The sequence below is a fragment of the Hyla sarda genome, chromosome 5 (genome assembly GCF_029499605.1).
Source record: "Hyla sarda isolate aHylSar1 chromosome 5, aHylSar1.hap1, whole genome shotgun sequence".
Taxonomy (NCBI): Eukaryota; Metazoa; Chordata; class Amphibia; order Anura; family Hylidae; genus Hyla; species Hyla sarda.
Window position 1 is genome coordinate 24,278,618 of NC_079193.1, and position 22,843 is coordinate 24,301,460.

Genomic DNA, 22,843 nt, shown 5'->3' on the forward strand with positions numbered 1-22,843 from the left:
CCTTTAAAGGAGATCTCCGCCAAAAATTAACTTAACCCCAATCCACAGGATAGTGGATAAGTAGCTGATTGCGGATGGCCCAATCGCTGGGGCCCCCTGCGATCGCCGAGACGGGACGCAGCGCTCAGTGAGGAGCACGTGCTGCAGCCGACACACGCTCTGTTTATTTCTATGAGAGAGAAGACCTGAATACAGCACTTGGGCATCATCGGCGCTCCCATCAGAAATGAGCACGGGCCGTCTACAGGAAGATAACACGCGGGGCCGTCTACAGGGAGATAACACGCGGGCCGTCTACAGGGAGATAACACGCGGGCCGTCTACAGGGAGATAACACGCGGGCCGTCTACAGGGAGATAACACGCGGGCCGTCTACAGGGAGATAACACGCGGGCCGTCTACAGGGAGATAACGCGCGGGCCGTCTACAGGGAGATAACGCGCGGGCCGTCTACAGGGAGATAACGCGCGGGCCGTCTACAGGGAGATAACGCGCGGGCCGTCTACAGGGAGATAACGCGCGGGCCGTCTACAGGAAGATAACGCGCGGGCCGTCTACAGGAAGATAACGCGCGGGCCGTCTACAGGAAGATAACGCGCGGGCCGTCTACAGGAAGATAACACGCGGGCCGTCTACAGGAAGATAACACGCCGGCCGTCTACAGGAAGATAACGCGCGGGCCGTCTACAGGGAGATAACGCGCGGGCCGTCTACAGGAAGATAACACGCGGGCCGTCTACAGGAAGATAACACGCGGGCCGTCTACAGGAAGATAACACGCGGGCCGTCTACAGGGAGATAACACGCGGGCCGTCTACAGGGAGATAACACGCGGGCCGTCTACAGGAAGATAACACGCGGGCCGTCTACAGGAAGATAACACGCGGGCCGTCTACAGGAAGATAACACGCGGGCCGTCTACAGGAAGATAACACGCGGGCCGTCTACAGGAAGATAACACGCGGGCCGTCTACAGGAAGATAACACGCGGGCCGTCTACAGGAAGATAACACGCGGGCCGTCTACAGGAAGATAACACGCCGGCCGTCTACAGGAAGATAACACGCCGGCCGTCTACAGGAAGATAACACGCCGGCCGTCTACAGGAGGATAACACGCCGGCCGTCTACAGGAAGATAACACGCGGGCCGTCTACAGGAAGATAACACGCGGGCCGTCTACAGGAGGATAACACGCCGGCCGTCTACAGGAAGATAACACGCGGGCCGTCTACAGGGAGATAACACGCGGGCCGTCTACAGGAAGATAACATGCCCTGGGATAAGTTAGTTTTCGAAGGAGTTTTATCCTGCAAACCATGTGCTAGTTTGGTAGCTCTTCTCTGGACTCTCTACAAAATCTAGAAGGGATATAGGACTTACAAGACAAGGTGCACAGAATATATACGTTACCTTTGCGGGAATCTGGAAGTTTTCAACGGGACTCAGATCATGGACACTTTCCTGTGGACTCTTGAGGCCCTAAAAACAACAAAAATTTGAATTACATGAATGTAATGGGATTAAAGTCTCCTACAAGCCAAGGAGGCTGTCCGCCTTAAAGGGGTACTCCCCTACTCAGCGTTTGAAACAAACTGTTCTGAATGTTGGAGCCGGGAGCTCGTGACATCATAGCCCTGCCCCCTCATGATGTCACATCCCGCCCCCCTCAATGCCAGTCTATGGGAGGGGGCGTGACGGCCGTCCCATAGACTTGCATTGAGGGGGCGGAGCATGACATCATGGGGGCAGGGCTATGATGTCACAAGCTCCCGATGCTGGCTCCAGCGTTCAGAACAGTTCTTTCCAAACGCTGAGCAGCGGAGTACCCCTTTAAGTGACGGCAAGTCAATGGATGTTAAAGGGGTTATCCAGGAAAAAACTTTTTTATATATATCAACTGGCTTCGGAAAGTTAAACAGATTTGTGAATTACTTCTATTAAAAAATCTTAATCCTTTCAGTACTTATGAGCTTCTGAAGTTAAGGTTGTTCTTTTCTGTCTAAGTGCTCTCTGATGACATGTGTCTCGGGAAACGCCCAGTTTAGAAGAAAATCCCCATAGCAAATATCTTCTAAACTGGGCGTTTCCCGAGACACGTGTCATCAGAGATCACTTAGACAGAAAAGAACAACCTTAACTTCAGAAGCTCATAAGTACTGAAAGGATTAAGATTTTTTAATAGAAGTAATTTACAAATCTGTTTAACTTTCTGGAGCCAGTTGATATATATTAAAAAAAAAGTTTTTTCCTGGAATACCCCTTTAAAGGGGTATTCCAGTATCAGAAAATTGAATTTAAACAAGACTATCAGCTCAAGAAATATAAAATACTTCGGATGTTATCAAAGATTGTACTGGCTTTATTGTGCTTTGGAAAGATTCAATTCTGAAAGGAGGTTGTGTAGTCCTCTCATTTTAAGTGTGGTGTTGTCTCCAGCTGCCCAGCTCCTTTCTTTCTCGACAGGAGGTTGTGTAGTCCTTTCATTGTCAGCATAGTGTTGTCTAGTAATCTCCCCAGCTCCTCTCTCTCTTTACTGACAGGTAGTGGAGTCATCCATTCATTTTAGGTGTGGTGTTGACTTCACCTCCCGCTCTCCTGACAGGAAGTTGTGTAGTCCTCTCATTGTCAATGTTGTGTTGACTCAACAGCCCCCCTGTCTCTTCCCTCTATTCCAAGACAATGCACCATCCTCTGCTGTCTCAGGAGGATTGCTTGGATCTTATCTTCCAGCTCAGGCTCCACCCCCTACGTGATATCATCACCCCTGACCAGCTCCTACAGCTACATCACGATCTCCTTGTAATATACACAAATACATATATATCATTACTGGGACATTTAGGGAGAATAAGGTGTGGATACAGAATGCTGCCTTGCGCTGAACAATGCAACAAGCAAAGGAGCAGACAGGAAATGAATACAGCAGGTGCAATGTTCTGCAGCAGCTCTTGATTGGGAAACAGGTAGGAGTGCTGTGGGATGGAAAGAGGCAGGGTAAAAGGACTGATGAAAAGCCGATGTAATGCAATCAGGGGTGTGGAAATTTAATCAAAAACTACTTGTCCACGGGACTAAAACGGAGCAAAATCCACTTGTCCGGGCCAATTTTCACTTTTACGCTCTCATTTTTGCCTCCTCGCCCTATAATAGCCATAACTATCTACTATCATGATACCTTTTAATTTTTCAATAACATATCCTCCAAATCAAAATAACATGTTACTTGATACTTTAGGCCGCCTGATTACAGCAATACCAGATTTGTATAGCTTCCATCAGGTTTTACAAATTTTCAAAAAATTCTGAACTTTTTCAAATTTTTTTTAATTGCCATTTTTTGACCCCTGTAGCTTTTTTAAAAAAAAACAATTTTTCGCATACCAGGCTGTATGAAAGCTCAGTTTTTGTACCATTATCTGTTTTTTTGTATTGGTTCCATTTTTGTATTGATCTGACTTTTTAAATCTCTTTTTAACTCTATTTCTGGGATATTATAAAAATGTCAATTCTGTGTTTTTATTTTTATTTTTTCACATCTACATCAATTACCGTACGGGATACATAATGTTATATTTTAATAGTTCGTACAATTACGCATGCAGCGATACTAAATAAGTTTATTTTTATTATGTTTTACATGTTTTTATATAGGAAAAGGGGGTGATTTGAACTTTTAACATGGAAGGGCTTAATGTGTGTCTTTTAAACATTTTTTATTTTTTTTTTTTTTTTTTACACTTTATTAGACTTTTAGGAGGAATCATTAGATTCATCATACACATCAATAGAGTTCTATTGAACTCCATTGATAGAGCCACAGACACCAGGGAACAGAGGTAAGCCCTACCAGCTACCTCTATAGTGGATCGCCCCCTTGCGATCACGCTGCGGGGGGGGGTTGTCGGTTATTGTCTTGTTCCCATTGCATCTTTGGCTAATTAACCCCTTACTTAATGCACCAGGATGTACATTTACGCCATGTAGATGATGCGGTGTTAGCATCATGCACGGCAGGTCCCGGGTGCTGTCAGAAGCCAGGGGCCCGCTATTAATGGTGGAAATCAGTGATCTGGCGGCTGATGTTCACCATTAACCCCTCAGATGCCATGATCAATACAGATCACGGCATCTGCAGCAATGCGGGCGTTTCAATGAATGATCAGATCGCCCGCGGCACTGTAATAGGGGATACGATCCTCCAAGATGGCGGCCGGAGGTTCCTTCAAATGCCTTCAACGTTCTCCCAGGGTCTTCTCTGGTCTGATATCGAACAGACGAGAGAAGTAGGTCACCGACAATACTGATCAGTGCTATGCCTATGCATAGCACTATTCAGTATCTGCAATCTATTGATTGCTATAAATAGTCCCCTATCGGACCATATTTTTTTTTTTTTTAAAGCCCCTCCCCCCAATAAAAACTAAAATAGCCTTTTTTCCTATTTTACCCCAATAAGCGTAACATTTTTTTTTACATATTTGGTATCGCCAAGTGCGTAAATGTCCGAACTTTCTAAATATAATGTAAATGATATCGTAGGGTGAAAGTCCAAAATTGCTGTTTTGTGTCACATCACATTCAAAAAAAAATTATTAAAAAGCAACTTAAAAGTCACATATTTGCAAAATTGGTACCGATAAAAACTACAGACTAAAAATACAGCCCCGTATACGGAAAAATTTTAAAGTTATAGACGGTCAAGTTTTTTTAAAAAGAAGTACAATATTAGAAAACCATGTGACCATGGGTATCATATTAATTGAATTGACCCACAGAATAAGGAAAACATGTCATATTTACCGTTGAGTGTACAGCGTGAAAACAAAACCTTCCAAAATTAGCAATCTTTTCAATTTCTCCAGACAAATAATACATTTTTGGTTGTGCCATACACTTTATGATAAAATGAGTGATGTTATTACAAAGGACCATTGGTCACGCAAAAAACAAGCCCTCATATAGGTCTGTGGATGGAAAAATAAAAGAGTTATGAAGGCGAGAGGGAAGAAACGAAAATGTAAAAAAAACTTAAAAAAAACAAATGGGCCTTCAGGGGTTAAAGGGGTACTCCAGAGAAGAAAAAAAAAATTTTCAGATCAACTGGTTCCAGAAAGTTATAAATTTGTGAATTACTTCTATATAAAAACCCTAACCCTTCCAGTACTTATCAGCTGCTGTATGCTCCAGAGGAAGTTGTGCTGCTCTTTTCAGTCTGACCACAGTGCTCTCTGCTGACACCTCTGTCCGTATCAGGAACTGTCAAAAGTAGGATATGTTTGCTATGGAGATTTGCTCCTACTCTGGACAGTTCCTGACATGGACAGAGGTGTCAGCAGAGAGCACTGTGGTCAGACTGGAAAGAACTACACAAACTCCTGTGAAGCAGCTGATAAGTACTGGAAGGATTAAATTTTTTAAATAGAAGTAATTTACAAATCTGTATAATTTTCTGGCACCAGTTGATTTGAAAACCTTTTTGTTTCCTGAGTACCCCTTTAATATCGCAATGTCCATCATCCGGACGACGGGAATAGAACCTTAGACTATTGTTCTCATTTTACAGACAGGGTCATCTTTGCCCAAATAATGGGGCATGTGAATCACGTCTGTACAATTATGGAAATCTTCAATTATCAGACACTATTCTTGTATTTCTCCATGAATGCCAAGAGCCTGATAACTGAACGAGGACTAAATGCCAAGTCCTCGCCTGCAGGTGCCGCGTCTGCATAATCAGCTCAATATCTTGGCTGGTGAATAATCTGGAATCGGCTCAAATGACTCCAAAAAAAGAATGAACATCTGGAGCGGTCAGCACAGGCGCTGCGCCATATCCTACAGCTTTCATACCGATGACCCTCAAAATGATTATCTGGACGTCAAACCTAATAACCACGAGTCCTGAAGAAGTCTCCGGAGACCAGATTGTGTGTCACCGATTCACAAGGTTTCGGTCAATGAGCAGCAATTTGGAAATGCGACTAAAAAGGGGAAAAATAGGAGCAGATCGGCCTTGTGCCTCATCAGGTGACTGAGCCGCCAACATCCTTACTAATGTTACATTCCTGGATACCAGCACATCCCCCACAGCTGAGAGCTGTATGGGGTCCACACTGAGCATGCCCACTGCTTCCTACAACTCTATAGGAGATTCTGCAACATATGCATGCTCTGCCCCCACTCCATCCAAATCCTCCCTACTGGAAGCGGACAGGAGATACCCATGTACCTTCAACTACTGTTTGGTCAACCACTGTCTCTGCCCCATTCATCTAATATACAGTATATCCCATAAGTGACTCCACCCCTCACATTATATATACAGTATATCCCATAAGTGACTCCACCCCTCACATTATATATACAGTATATCCCATAAGTGAGTCCACCCCTCACATTATATATACAGTATATCCCATAAGTGACTCCACCCCTCACATTATATATACAGTATATCCCATAAGAGAGTCCACCCCGCACATTATATATACAATATATCCCATAAGTGACTCCACCCCTCACATTATATATACAGTATCTCCCATAAGTGAGTCCACCCCTCACATTATATATATACAGTATATCCTATAAGTGAGTCCACCCCTCACATTATATATACAGTATATCCCATAAGTGACTCCACCCCTCACATTATATATAGTATATCCCATAAGAGAGTCCACCCCTCACATTATATATAGTATATCCCATAAGTGAGTCCACCCCTCACATTATATACAGTATATCCCATAAGTGAGTCCACCCCTCACATTATATATACAGTATATCCCATAAGTGACTCCACCCCTCACATTATATATACAGTATATCCCATAAGTGAGTCCACCCCTCACATTATATATACAGTATATCCCATAAGTGACTCCACCCCTCACATTATATGTACAGTATATCCCGTAAGTGACTCCACCCCTCACATTATATGTACAGTATATCCCATAAGTGAGTCCACCCCTCACATTATATATACAGTATATCCCATAAGTGACTCCACCCCTCACATTATATATACAGTATATCCCATAAGTGACTCCACCCCTCACATTATATATACAGTATCTCCCATAAGTGAGTCCACCCCTCACATTATATATACAGTATATCCCATAAGTGAGTCCACCCCTCACATTATATATACAGTATATCCCATAAGTGACTCCACCCCTCACATTATATATACAGTATATCCCATAAGTGAGTCCACCCCTCACATTATATATACAGTATATCCCATAAGTGAGTCCACCCCTCACATTATATATATATACAGTATCTCCCATAAGTGAGTCCACCCCTCACATTATATACAGTATATCCCATAAGTGACTCCACCCCTCACATTATATATACAGTATATCCCATAAGTGAGTCCACCCCTCACATTATATACAGTATATCCCATAAGTGAGTCCACCCCTCACATTATATATACAGTATATCCCATAAGTGACTCCACCCCTCACATTATATATACAGTATATCCCATAAGTGAGTCCACCCCTCACATTATATCTACAGAATATCCCATAAGTGACTCCACCCCTCACATTATATATACAGTATATCCCATAAGTGACTCCACCCCTCACATTATATATACAGTATCTCCCATAAGTGACTCCACCCCTCACATTATATCTACAGAATATCCCATAAGTGAGTCCACCCCTCACATTATATATACAGTATATCCCATAAGTGACTCCACCCCTCACATTATATAAACAGTATATCCCATAAGTGAGTCCACCCCTCACATTATATATACAGTATCTCCCATAAGTGACTCCACCCCTCACATTATCTACAGTATATCCCATAAGTGACTCCACCCCTCACATTATATACAGTATATCCCATAAGTGAGTCCACCCCTCACATTATATATACAGTATATCCCATAAGTGACTCCACCCCTCACATTATATATACAGTATATCCCATAAGTGACTCCACCCCTCACATTATATATACAGTATATCCCATAAGTGACTCCACCCCTCACATTATATATACAGTATATCCCATAAGTGAGTCCACCCCTCACATTATATATACAGTATATCCCATAAGTGACTCCACCCCTCACATTATATATACAGTATATCCCATAAGAGAGTCCACCCCTCACATTATATATACAGTATATCCCATAAGTGACTCCACCCCTCACATTATATATACAGTATATCCCATAAATGAGTCCACCCCTCACATTATATATACAGTATATCCCATAAGTGACTCCACCCCTCACATTATATATACAGTATCTCCCATAAGTGAGTCCACCCCTCACATTATATATATACAGTATATCCCATAAGTGACTCCACCCCTCACATTATATATAGTATATCCCATAAGAGAGTCCACCCCTCACATTATATATAGTATATCCCATAAGTGAGTCCACCCCTCACATTATATACAGTATATCCCATAAGTGAGTCCACCCCTCACATTATATATACAGTATATCCCATAAGTGACTCCACCCCTCACATTATATATACAGTATATCCCATAAGTGAGTCCACCCCTCACATTATATATACAGTATATCCCATAAGTGACTCCACCCCTCACATTATATGTACAGTATATCCCGTAAGTGACTCCACCCCTCACATTATATATACAGTATCTCCCATAAGTGACTCCACCCCTCACATTATATCTACAGAATATCCCATAAGTGAGTCCACCCCTCACATTATATATACAGTATATCCCATAAGTGACTCCACCCCTCACATTATATAAACAGTATATCCCATAAGTGAGTCCACCCCTCACATTATATATACAGTATCTCCCATAAGTGACTCCACCCCTCACATTATCTACAGTATATCCCATAAGTGACTCCACCCCTCACATTATATACAGTATATCCCATAAGTGAGTCCACCCCTCACATTATATATACAGTATATCCCATAAGTGACTCCACCCCTCACATTATATATACAGTATATCCCATAAGTGACTCCACCCCTCACATTATATATACAGTATATCCCATAAGTGACTCCACCCCTCACATTATATATACAGTATATCCCATAAGTGAGTCCACCCCTCACATTATATATACAGTATATCCCATAAGTGACTCCACCCCTCACATTATATATACAGTATATCCCATAAGAGAGTCCACCCCTCACATTATATATACAATATATCCCATAAATGAGTCCACCCCTCACATTATATATACAGTATATCCCATAAGTGACTCCACCCCTCACATTATATATACAGTATCTCCCATAAGTGAGTCCACCCCTCACATTATATATATACAGTATATCCCATAAGTGACTCCACCCCTCACATTATATATAGTATATCCCATAAGAGAGTCCACCCCTCACATTATATATAGTATATCCCATAAGTGAGTCCACCCCTCACATTATATACAGTATATCCCATAAGTGAGTCCACCCCTCACATTATATATACAGTATATCCCATAAGTGACTCCACCCCTCACATTATATATACAGTATATCCCATAAGTGAGTCCACCCCTCACATTATATATACAGTATATCCCATAAGTGACTCCACCCCTCACATTATATGTACAGTATATCCCGTAAGTGACTCCACCCCTCACATTATATGTACAGTATATCCCATAAGTGAGTCCACCCCTCACATTATATATACAGTATATCCCATAAGTGACTCCACCCCTCACATTATATATACAGTATATCCCATAAGTGACTCCACCCCTCACATTATATATACAGTATATCCCATAAGTGAGTCCACCCCTCACATTATATATACAGTATATCCCATAAGTGAGTCCACCCCTCACATTATATATACAGTATATCCCATAAGTGAGTCCACCCCTCACATTATATATACAGTATATCCCATAAGTGAGTCCACCCCTCACATTATATATATATACAGTATCTCCCATAAGTGAGTCCACCCCTCACATTATATACAGTATATCCCATAAGTGACTCCACCCCTCACATTATATATACAGTATATCCCATAAGTGAGTCCACCCCTCACATTATATACAGTATATCCCATAAGTGAGTCCACCCCTCACATTATATATACAGTATATCCCATAAGTGACTCCACCCCTCACATTATATAAACAGTATATCCCATAAGTGAGTCCACCCCTCACATTATATATACAGTATCTCCCATAAGTGACTCCACCCCTCACATTATCTACAGTATATCCCATAAGTGACTCCACCCCTCACATTATATACAGTATATCCCATAAGTGACTCCACCCCTCACATTATATATATAGTATATCCCATAAGAGAGTCCACCCCTCACATTATATATATAGTATATCCCATAAGAGAGTCCACCCCTCACATTATATATACAGTATATCCCATAAGTGACTCCACCCCTCACATTATATATACAGTATATCCCATAAGTGACTCCACCCCTCACATTATATATACAGTATATCCCATAAGTGAGTCCACCCCTCACATTATATATACAGCATATCCCATAAGTGACTCCATCCCTCACATTATATATACAGTATATCCCATAAGTGAGTCCACCCCTCACATTATATATACAGTATCTCCCATAAGTGAGTCCACCCCTCACATTATATATACAGTATATCCCATAAGTGACTCCACCCCTCACATTATATATACAGTATATCCCATAAGTGACTCCACCCCTCACATTATATACAGTATATTCCATAAGTGAGTCCACCCCTCACATTATATATACAGTATCTCCCATAAGTAAGTCCACCCCTCACATTATATACAGTATATCCCATAAGTGATTCCACCCCTCACATTATATATACACAGTATCTCCCATAAGTGAGTCCACCCCTCACATTATATATACAGTATCTCCCATAAGTGAGTCCACCCCTCACATTATATACAGTATATCCCATAAGTGACTCCACCCCTCACATTATATATATACAGTATATCCCATAAGTGAGTCCACCCCTCACATTATATATACAGTATCTCCCATAAGTGACTCCACCCCTCACATTATATATAGTATCTCCCATAAGTGAGTCCACCCCTCACATTATATATACAGTATATCCCATAAGTGATTCCACCCCTCACATTATATATACAGTATATCCCATAAGTGACTCCACCCCTCACATTATATATACAGTATATCCCATAAGTGAGTCCACCCCTCACATTATATCTACAGAATATCCCATAAGTGACTCCACCCCTCACATTATATATACAGTATATCCCATAAGTGAGTCCACCCCTCACATTATATACAGTATATCCCATAAGTGACTCCACCCCTCACATTATATACAGTATATCCCATAAGTGACTCCACCCCTCATATTATATACAGTATCTCCCATAAGTGACTCCACCCCTCACATTATATCTACAGAATATCCCATAAGTGAGTCCACCCCTCACATTATATACAGTATCTCCCATAAGTGACTCCACCCCTCACATTATATACAGTATCTCCCATAAGTGAGTCCACCCCTCACATTATATACAGTGTATCCCATAAGTGACTCCACCCCTCACATTATATACAGTATATCCCATAAGTGACTCCACCCCTCACATAATATACAGTATATCCCATAAGTGACTCCACCCCTCACATTATATATACAGTATATCCCATAAGTGAGTCCACCCCTCACATTATATGTACAGTATCTCCCATAAGTGACTCCACCCCTCACATTATATATACAGTATCTCCCATAAGTGAGTCCACCCCTCACATTATATATACAGTATAACCCATAAGTGAGTCCACCCCTCACATTATATGTACAGTATCTCCCATAAGTGACTCCACCCCTCACATTATATATACAGTATCTCCCATAAGTGAGTCCACCCCTCACATTATATACAGTATCTCCCATAAGTGAGTCCACCCCCCACATTATATATACAGTATCTCCCATAAGTGACTCCACCCCTCACATTATATATACAGTATATCCCATAAGTGAGTCCACCCCTCACATTATATATACAGTATATCCCATAAGTGAGTCCACCCCTCACATTATATATACAGTATATCCCATAAGTGACTCCACCCCTCACATTATATATACAGTATCTCCCATAAGTGAGTCCACCCCTCACATTATATATACAGTATCTCCCATAAGTGAGTCCACCCCTCACATTATATATACAGTATCCCCCATAAGTGAGTCCACCCCTCACATTATATACAGTATATCCCATAAGTGACTCCACCCCTCACATTATATATACAGTATATCCCATAAGTGACTCCACCCCTCACATTATATATACAGTATCTCCCATAAGTGACTCCACCCCTCACATTATATATACAGTATCCCCCATAAGTGAGTCCACCCCTCACATTATATACAGTATATCCCATAAGTGACTCCACCCCTCACATTATATATACAGTATATCCCATAAGTGACTCCACCCCTCACATTATATATACAGTATATACCATAAGTGAGTCCACCCCTCACATTATATATACAGTATCTCCCATAAGTGACTCCACCCCTCACATTATATACAGTATATCCCATAAGTGACTCCACCCCTCACATTATATATACAGTATATCCCATAAGTGACTCCACCCCTCACATTATATATACAGTATCTCCCATAAGTGACTCCACCCCTCACATTATATATACAGTATCCCCCATAAGTGAGTCCACCCCTCACATTATATACAGTATATCCCATAAGTGACTCCACCCCTCACATTATATATACAGTATCTCCCATAAGTGAGTCCACCCCTCACATTATATATACAGTATATCCCATAAGTGATTCCACCCCTCACATTATATATACAGTATCTCCCATAAGTGACTCCACCCCTCACATTATATATACAGTATCTCCCATAAGTGAGTCCACCCCTCACATTATATCTACAGAATATCCCATAAGTGACTCCACCCCTCACATTATATATACAGTATCTCCCATAAGTGACTCCACCCCTCACATTATATATACAGTATATCCCATAAGTGACTCCACCCCTCACATTATATATACAGTATATCCCATAAGTGACTCCACCTCCCACATTATATACAGTATATCCCATAAGTGAGTCCACCCCTCACATTATATACAGTATATCCCATAAGTGACTCCACCCCTCACATTATATATACAGTATCTCCCATAAGTGAGTCCACCCCTCACATTATATACAGTATATCCCATAAGTGAGTCCACCCATCACATTATATATACAGTATCTCCCATAAGTGAGTCCACCCCTCACATTATATATACAGTATATCCCATAAGTGAGTCCACCCCTCACATTATATATACAGTATATCCCATAAGTGAGTCCACCCCTCACATTATATATACAGTATCTCCCATAAGTGAGTGCACCCCTCACATTATATATACAGTATATCCCATAAGTGACTCCACCCCTCACATTATATATACAGTATATCCCATAATGTATGTCCGTAATGCATAATAATGTGAGGGGTGAACTCGCTTATGGAAGATACTGTATATATAATGTGAGGGGTGGAGTCACATATGGGATATACTGTATATAATGTGAGGGGTGGACTCACTTATGGGATATACTGTATATATAAGGTGAGGGGTGGAGTCACTTATGGGAGATACTGTATATAATGTGAGGGGTGGACTCACTTATGGGAGATACTGTATATATAATGTGAGGGGTGGAGTCACTTATGGGAGATACTGTATATATAATGTGAGGGGAGGACTCACTTATGGAATATACTGTATATATAATGTGAGGGGAGGAATCACTTATGGGAGATACTGTATATAATGTGAGGGGTGGAGTCACTTATGGGATATACTGTATATATAATGTGAGGGGTGGAGTCACTTATGGGATATACTGTATATATAATGTGAGGGGTGGAGTCACTTATGGGAGAAACTGTATATATAATGTGAGGGGTGGAGTCACTTATGGGAGATACTGTATATATAATGTAAGGGGTGGAGTCACTTATGGGATATACTGTATATAATGTGAGGGATGGACTCACTTATGGGATATACTGTATATAATGTGAGGGGTGGAGTCACTTATGGGATATACTGTATATATAATGTGAGGGGTGGAGTCACTTATGGGATATACTGTATATATATTGTGAGGGGTGGAGTCACTTATGGGAGATACTGTATATATAATGTGGGGGGTGGAGTCACTTATGGGAGATAATGTACATATAATGTCAGGGGTGGAGTCACTTATGGGATATACTGTATATAATGTGAGGGATGGACTCACTTATGGGATATACTGTATATAATGTGAGGGGTGGAGTCACTTATGGGATATACTGTATATATAATGTGAGGGGTGGAGTCACTTATGGGAGATACTGTATATATAATGTGGGGGTTGGAGTCACTTATGGGATATACTGTATATATAATGTGAGGGGTGGACTCACTTATGGGATATACTGTATATAATGTGAGGGATGGACTCACTTATGGGATATACTATATATATAATGTGAGGGGTGGAGTCACTTATGGGATATACTGTATATATAATGTGAGGGGTGGAGTCACTTATGGGATATACTGTATATAATGTGAGGGGTGGAGTCACTTATGGGATATACTGTATATATAATGTGAGGGGTGGACTCACTTATGGGGGATACTGTATATTTAATGTGAGGGGTGGACTCACTTATGGTATATACTGTATATATAATGTGAGGGGTGGAGTCACTTATGGGATATACTGTATATATAATGTGAGGAGTGGACTCACTTATGGGATATACTGTATATACAATGTGAGGGGTGGACTCACTTATGGGAGATACTGTATATATAATGTGATGGGTGGAGTCACTTATGGGATATACTGTATATATAATGTGAGGGGTGGACTCACTTATGGGATATACTGTATATACAATGTGAGGGGTGGAGTCACTTATGGGAGATACTGTATATATAATGTGAGGGGTGGAATCACTTATGGGATATACAGTATATATAATGTGAGGGGTGGACTCACTTATGGGATATACTGTATATATAATGTGAGGGGTGGACTCACTTATGGGAGATACTGTATATAATGTGAGGGGTGGAGTCACTTATAGGATATACTGTATATATAATGTGAGGGGTGGACTCACTTATGGGAGATACTGTATATAATGTGAGGGGTGGAGTCACTTATGGGATATACTGTATATAATGTGAGGTGTGGAGTCACTTATGGGATGTACTGTATATATAATGTGAGGGGTGGAGTCACTTATGGGAGATACTGTATATATAATGTGGGGGGTGGAGTCACTTATGGGAGATACTGTATATATAATGAGAGGGGTGGACTCACTTATGGGATATACTGTATATATAATGTGAGGGGTGGAGTCACTTATGGGAGATACTGTATATATAATGTGAGGGGTGGACTCACTTATGGGATATACTGTATATAATGTGAGGGATGGACTCACTTATGGGATATACTGTATATAATGTGAGGGTAGAGTCACTTATGGGATATACTGTATATATAATGTGAGGGGTGGAGTCATTTATGGGAGATACTGTATATAATGTGAGGGGTGGAGTCACTTATGGGATATACTGTATATATAATGTGAGGGGTGGAGTCACTTATGGGATATACTGTATATAATGTGAGGGGTGGAGTCACTTATGGTATATACTGTATATATAATGTGAGGGGTGGACTCACTTATGGGAGATACTGTATATATAATGTGAGGGGTGGACTCACTTATGGGATATACTGTATATATAATGTGAGGGGTGGAGTCACTTATGGGATATACTGTATATATAATGTGAGGGGTGGACTCACTTATGGGATATACTGTATATATAATGTGAGGGGTGGACTCACTTATGGGATATACTGTATATATAATGTGAGGGGTGGACTCACTTATGGGATATACTGTATATATAATGTGAGGGGTGGAGTCACTTATGGGATATACTGTATATATAATGTGAGGGGTGGAGTCACTTATGGGATATACTGTATATAATGTGAGGGGTGGACTCACTTATGGGATATACTGTATATAATGTGAGGGGTGGAGTCACTTATGGGATATACTGTATATATATAATGTGAGGGGTGGACTCACTTATGGGAGATACTGTATATAATGTGAGGGGTGGAGTCACTTATGGGATATACTGTATATATAATGTGAGGGGTGGACTCACTTATGGCATATACTGTATATAATGTGAGGGGTGGAGTCACTTATGGGAGATACTGTATATATAATGTGAGGGGTGGAGTCACTTATGGTAGATACTGTATATATACTGTGAGGGGTGGACTCACTTATGGGAGATACTGTATATATAATGTGAGGGGTGGAGTCACTTATGGGATATACTGTATATATAATGTTGGGGGTGGAGTCACTTATGGGATATACTGTATATAATGTGAGGGGTGGAGTCACTTATGGGATATACTGTATATATAATGTGAGGGGTGGAGTCACTTATGGGATATACTGTATATATAATGTGAGGGGTGGACTCACTTATGGGATATACTGTATATATAATGTGAGGGGTGGAGTCACTTATGTGATATACTGTATATATAATGTGAGGGGTGGAGTCACTTATGGGATATACTGTATATATAATGTGAGGGGTGGAGTCACTTATGGGATACTGTATATATAATGTGAGGGGTGGAGTCACTTATGGGATATACTGTATATATAATGTTGGGGGTGGAGTCACTTATGGGATATACTGTATATAATGTGAGGGGTGGAGTCACTTATGGGATATACTGTATATATAATGTGGGGGGTGGAGTCACTTATGGGATATACTGTATATAATGTGAGGGGTGGAGTCACTTATGGGATATACTGTATATAATGTGAGGGGTGGAGTCACTTATGGGATATACTGTATATAATGTGAGGGGTGGAGTCACTTATGGGATATACTGTATATATAATGTGAGGGGTGGAGTCACTTATGGGATATACTGTATATATAATGTGAGGGGTGGACTCACTTATGGGATATACTGTATATATAATGTGAGGGGTGGACTCACTTATGGGAGATACTGTATATATAATGTGAGGGGTGGAGTCACTTATGGGATATACTGTATATACAATGTGAGGGGTGGACTCACTTATGGGAGATACTGTATATATAATGTGCGGGGTGGACTCACTTATGGGATATACTGTATATATAATGTGAGGGGTGGAGTCAAAACAAAAGGGTTGGGCAGTAAAAATGGAGCACACCCGCTCCTCCTCTACCCCATCATGGTCTGTTAGTGCAGAGTCCGGAGTTCCACCATACATAGTTGGCAGTGCCAGCCACAAAATGCTACTTCATAACAGTGCCAGTCACGCAGCCTTACTCCATAACAGTGCCAGTCACGCAGCCTTACTCCATAACAGTGCCAGTCACGCAGCCTTACTCCATAACAGTGTCAGTCACGCAGCCTTACTCCATAACAGTGCCAGTCACGCAGCCTTACTCCATAACAGTGTCAGTCACGCAGCCTTAGTCCATAACAGTGCCAGTCACGCAGCCTTACTCCATAACAGTCCTAGTCACACAACCATACTCCATAACAGTGCCAGTCACACAGCCTTACTCCATAACAGTGTCAGTCACACAGCCTTACTCCATAACAGTGCCAGTAACACAGCCTTACTCCATAACAGTGCCAGTCACGCAGCCTTACTCCATAACAGTGCCAGTCACGCAGCCTTACTCCATAACAGTGTCAGTCACACAGCCTTACTCCATAACAGTGCCAGTCACACAGCCTTACTCCATAACAGTGCCAGTCACACAGCCTTACTCCATAACAGTGCCAGTCACACAGCCTTACTCCATAACAGTGCCAGTCACGCAGCCTTACTCCATAACAGTGCCAGTCACACAGCCTTACTCCATAACAGTGCCAGTCACACAGCCTTACTCCATAACAGTGCCAGTCACACAGCCTTACTCCATAACAGTACAGTGCCAGTCATGCAGCCTTACTCCATAACAGTGCCAGTCACGCAGCCTTACTCCATAACAGTGCCAGTCACGCAGCCTTACTCCATAACAGTGCCAGTCACGCAGCCGTACTCCATAACAGTGCCAGTCACGCAGCCTTACTCCATAACAGTGCCAGTCACACAGCCTCACTCCATAACAGTGCCAGTCACACAGCCTTACTCCATAACAGTGCCAGTCACACAGCCTTACTCCATAACAGTGCCAGTCACACAGCCTTACTCCATAACAATGTCAGTCACACAGCCTTACTCCATAACAGTGCCAGTCACACAGCCTTACTCCATAACAGTGTCAGTCACACAGCCTTACTCCATAACAGTGCCAGTCACACAGCCTTACTCCATAACAGTGCCAGTCACACAGCCTTACTCCATAACAGTGCCAGTCACACAGCCTTACTCCATAACAGTGCCAGTCACACAGCCTTACTCCATAACAGTGTCAGTCACACAGCCTTACTCCATAACAGTGCCAGTCACACAGCCTTACTCCATAACAATGTCAGTCACACAGCCTTACTACATAACAGTGCCAGTCACACAGCCTTACTCCATAACAGTGCCAGTCACACAGCCTTACTCCATAACAGTGCCAGTCACACAGCCTTACTCCATAACAGTGCCAGTCAGACAGCCTTACTCCATAACAGTGCCAGTCAGACAGCCTTACTCCATAACAGTGCCAGTCAGACAGCCTTACTCCATAACAGTGCCAGTCAGACAGCCTTACTCCATAACAGTGCCAGTCACACAGCCTTACTCCATAACAGTACAGTGCCAGTCACGCAGCCTTACTCCATAACAGTGCCAGTCACGCAGCCTTACTCCATAACAGAGCCAGTCACGCAGCCTTACTCCATAACAGTGCCAGTCACGCAGCCTTACTCCATAACAGTGCCAGTCACGCAGACTTACTCCATAACAGTGCCAGTCACGCAGCCTTACTCCATAACAGTGCCAGTCACGCAGCCTTACTCCATAACAGTGCCAGTCACGCAGCCTTACTCCATAACAGTGTCAGTCACGCAGCCTTACTCCATAACATAGTTACATAGTTAGTATGGTTGAAAAAAGACATACGTCCATCAAGTCCAACCAGGGGATTGAAGGGAAGGATGTAAGGGGATAAGGGAAAGGGATGTAGTTTTATAATTCTGCATAAGCATTAATGTTATTTTGTTCCAGGAATGTATCTAACCCTGTTTATTTATATATATTAAAAAAAAAAACACTGACAAGTTTGTGGTGTAAGCACAGTGCCAGTCACACAGCCTTACTCCATAACAGTGCCAGTCACACAGCCTTACTCCATAACAATGTCAGTCACACAGCCTTACTCCATAACAGTGCCAGTCACACAGTCTTACTCCATAACAGTGTCAGTCACACAGCCTTACTCCATAACAGTGTCAGTCACACAGCCTTACTCCATAACAGTGCCAGTCACACAGCCTTACTCCATAACAGTGCCAGTCACACAGCCTTACTCCATAACAGTGCCAGTCACACAGCCTTACTCCATAACAGTGCCAGTCACACAGCCTTACTCCATAACAATGTCAGTCACACAGCCTTACTCCATAACAGTGCCAGTCACACAGCCTTACTCCATAACAATGTCAGTCACACAGCCTTACTCCATAACAGTGCCAGTCACGCAGCCTTACTCCATAACAGTGTCAGTCACGCAGCCTTACTCCATAACAGTGTCAGTCACGCAGCCTTACTCCATAACAGTGCCAGTCACACAGCCTTACTCCATAACAATGTCAGTCACACAGCCTTACTCCATAACAGTGTCAGTCACACAGCCTTACTCCATAACAGTGTCAGTCACACAGCCTTACTCCATAACAGAGCCAGTCACGCAGCCTTACTCCATAACAGTGCCAGTCACACAGCCTTACTCCATAACAGTGTCAGTCACACATCCTTACTCCATAACAGTGTCAGTCACACAGCCTTACTCCATAACAGTGCCAGTCAGACAGCCTTACTCCATAACAGTGCCAGTCACACAGCCTTACTCCATAACAGTACAGTGCCAGTCACGCAGCCTTACTCCATAACAGTGCCAGTCACGCAGCCTTACTCCATAACAGTGCCAGTCACGCAGCCTTACTCCATAACAGTGCCAGTCACGCAGCCTTACTCCATAACAGTGCCAGTCACGCAGCCTTACTCCATAACAGTGCCAGTCACGCAGCCTTACTCCATAACAGTGCCAGTCACGCAGCCTTACTCCATAACAGTGCCAGTCACACAGCCTTACTCCATAACAGTGCCAGTCACACAGCCTTACTCCATAACAGTGCCAGTCACACAGACTTACTCCATAACAATGTCAGTCACACAGCCTTACTCCATAACAGTGTCAGTCACACAGTCTTACTCCATAACAGTGCCAGTCACACAGCCTTACTCCATAACAGTGCCAGTCACACAGCCTTACTCCATAACAGTGCCAGTCACACAGCCTTACTCCATAACAGTGCCAGTCACACAGCCTTACTTCATAACAGTACAGTGCCAGTCACGCAGCCTTACTCCATAACAGTGCCAGTCATGCAGCCTTACTCCATAACAGTGCCAGTCACGCAGCCTTACTCCATAACAGTGCCAGTCACGCAGCCTTACTCCATAACAGTGCCAGTCACGCAGCCTTACTCCATAACAGTGCCAGTCACGCAGCCTTACTCCATAACAGTGCCAGTCACGCAGCCTTACTCCATAACAGTGCCAGTCACACAGCCTTACTCCATAACAGTGCCAGTCACGCAGCCTTACTCCATAACAGTGCCAGTCACGCAGCCTTACTCCATAACAGTGTCAGTCACGCAGCCTTACTCCATAACATAGTTACATAGTTAGTATGGTTGAAAAAAGACATACGTCCATCAAGTCCAACCAGGGGATTGAAGGGAAGGATGTAAGGGGATAAGGGAAAGGGATGTAGTTTTATAATTCTGCATAAGCATTAATGTTATTTTGTTCCAGGAATGTATCTAATCCTGTTTATTTATATATATTAAAAAAAAAACACTGACAAGTTTGTGGTGTAAGCACAGTGCCAGTCACACAGCCTTACTCCATAACAGTGCCAGTCACACAGCCTTACTCCATAACAGTGTCAGTCACACAGCCTTACTCCATAACAATGTCAGTCACACAGCCTTACTCCATAACAGTGCCAGTCACACAGCCTTACTCCATAACAGTGTCAGTCACACAGCCTTACTCCATAACAGTGTCAGTCACACAGCCTTACTCCATAACAGTGCCAGTCACACAGCCTTACTCCATAACAGTGCCAGTCACACAGCCTTACTCCATAACAATGTCAGTCACACAGCCTTACTCCATAACAGTGCCAGTCACACAGCCTTACTCCATAACAGTGTCAGTCACACAGCCTTACTCCATAACAGTGTCAGTCACACAGCCTTACTCCATAACAGTGCCAGTCACACAGCCTTACTCCATAACAGTGCCAGTCACACAGCCTTACTCCATAACAGTGCCAGTCACACAGCCTTACTCCATAACAGTGCCAGTCACGCAGCCTTACTCCATAACAGTGCCAGTCACGCAGCCTTACTCCATAACAGTGCCAGTCACGCAGCCTTACTCCATAACAGTGCCAGTCACGCAGCCTTACTCCATAACAGTGCCAGTCACGCAGCCTCACTCCTTAACAGTGCCAGTCACGCAGCCTCACTCCATAACAGTGCCAGTCACACAGCCTCACTCCATAACAGTGCCAGTCACACAGCCTTACTCCATAACAGTGCCAGTCACACAGCCTTACTCCATAACAGTGCCAGTCACACAGACTTACTCCATAACAATGTCAGTCACACAGCCTTACTCCATAACAGTGCCAGTCACACAGCCTTACTCCATAACAGTGTCAGTCACACAGTCTTACTCCATAACAGTGCCAGTCACACAGTCTTACTCCATAACAGTGCCAGTCACACAGCCTTACTCCATAACAGTGCCAGTCACACAGCCTTACTCCATAACAGTGCCAGTCACACAGCCTTACTCCATAACAGTGCCAGTCACACAGCCTTACTCCATAACAGTGTCAGTCACACAGCCTTACTCCATAACAGTGCCAGTCACACAGCCTTACTCCATAACAATGTCAGTCACACAGCCTTACTCCATAACAGTGCAAGTCACACAGCCTTACTCCATAACAGTGTCAGTCACACAGCCTTACTCCATAACAGTGCCAGTCACACAGCCTTACTCCATAACAGTGTCAGTCACACAGCCTTACTCCATAACAGTGCCAGTCACACAGCCTTACTCCATAACAGTGTCAGTCACACAGCCTTACTCCATAACAGTGCCAGTCAGACAGCCTTACTCCATAACAGTGCCAGTCAGAAAGCCTTACTCCATAACAGTGCCAGTCACACAGCCTTACTCCATAACAGTGCCAGTCACACAGCCTTACTCCATAACAGTGCCAGTCACACAGCCTTACTCCATAACAGTACAGTGCCAGTCACGCAGCCTTACTCCATAACAGTGCCAGTCACGCAGCCTTACTCCATAACAGTGCCAGTCACGCAGCCTTACTCCATAACAGTGCCAGTCACGCAGCCTTACTCCATAACAGTGCCAGTCACGCAGCCTTACTCCATAACAGTGCCAGTCACGCAGC

The 22,843-nt window shown here is 42.8% G+C and overlaps 1 protein-coding gene across 1 annotated transcript in view; it reads right to left on the reverse strand.

Annotated features, from left to right (window-relative positions):
• VPS50 (VPS50 subunit of EARP/GARPII complex) overlaps positions 1-22,843 on the reverse strand; it is a 208,217-nt gene that overhangs the window by 179,052 nt on the left and 6,322 nt on the right. Inside the window, exon 2 of the mRNA XM_056519010.1 lies at positions 1,413-1,481. Coding sequence (XP_056374985.1) covers positions 1,413-1,481 — 69 coding nt within the window. The remainder of the gene's footprint in view (positions 1-1,412; positions 1,482-22,843) is intronic.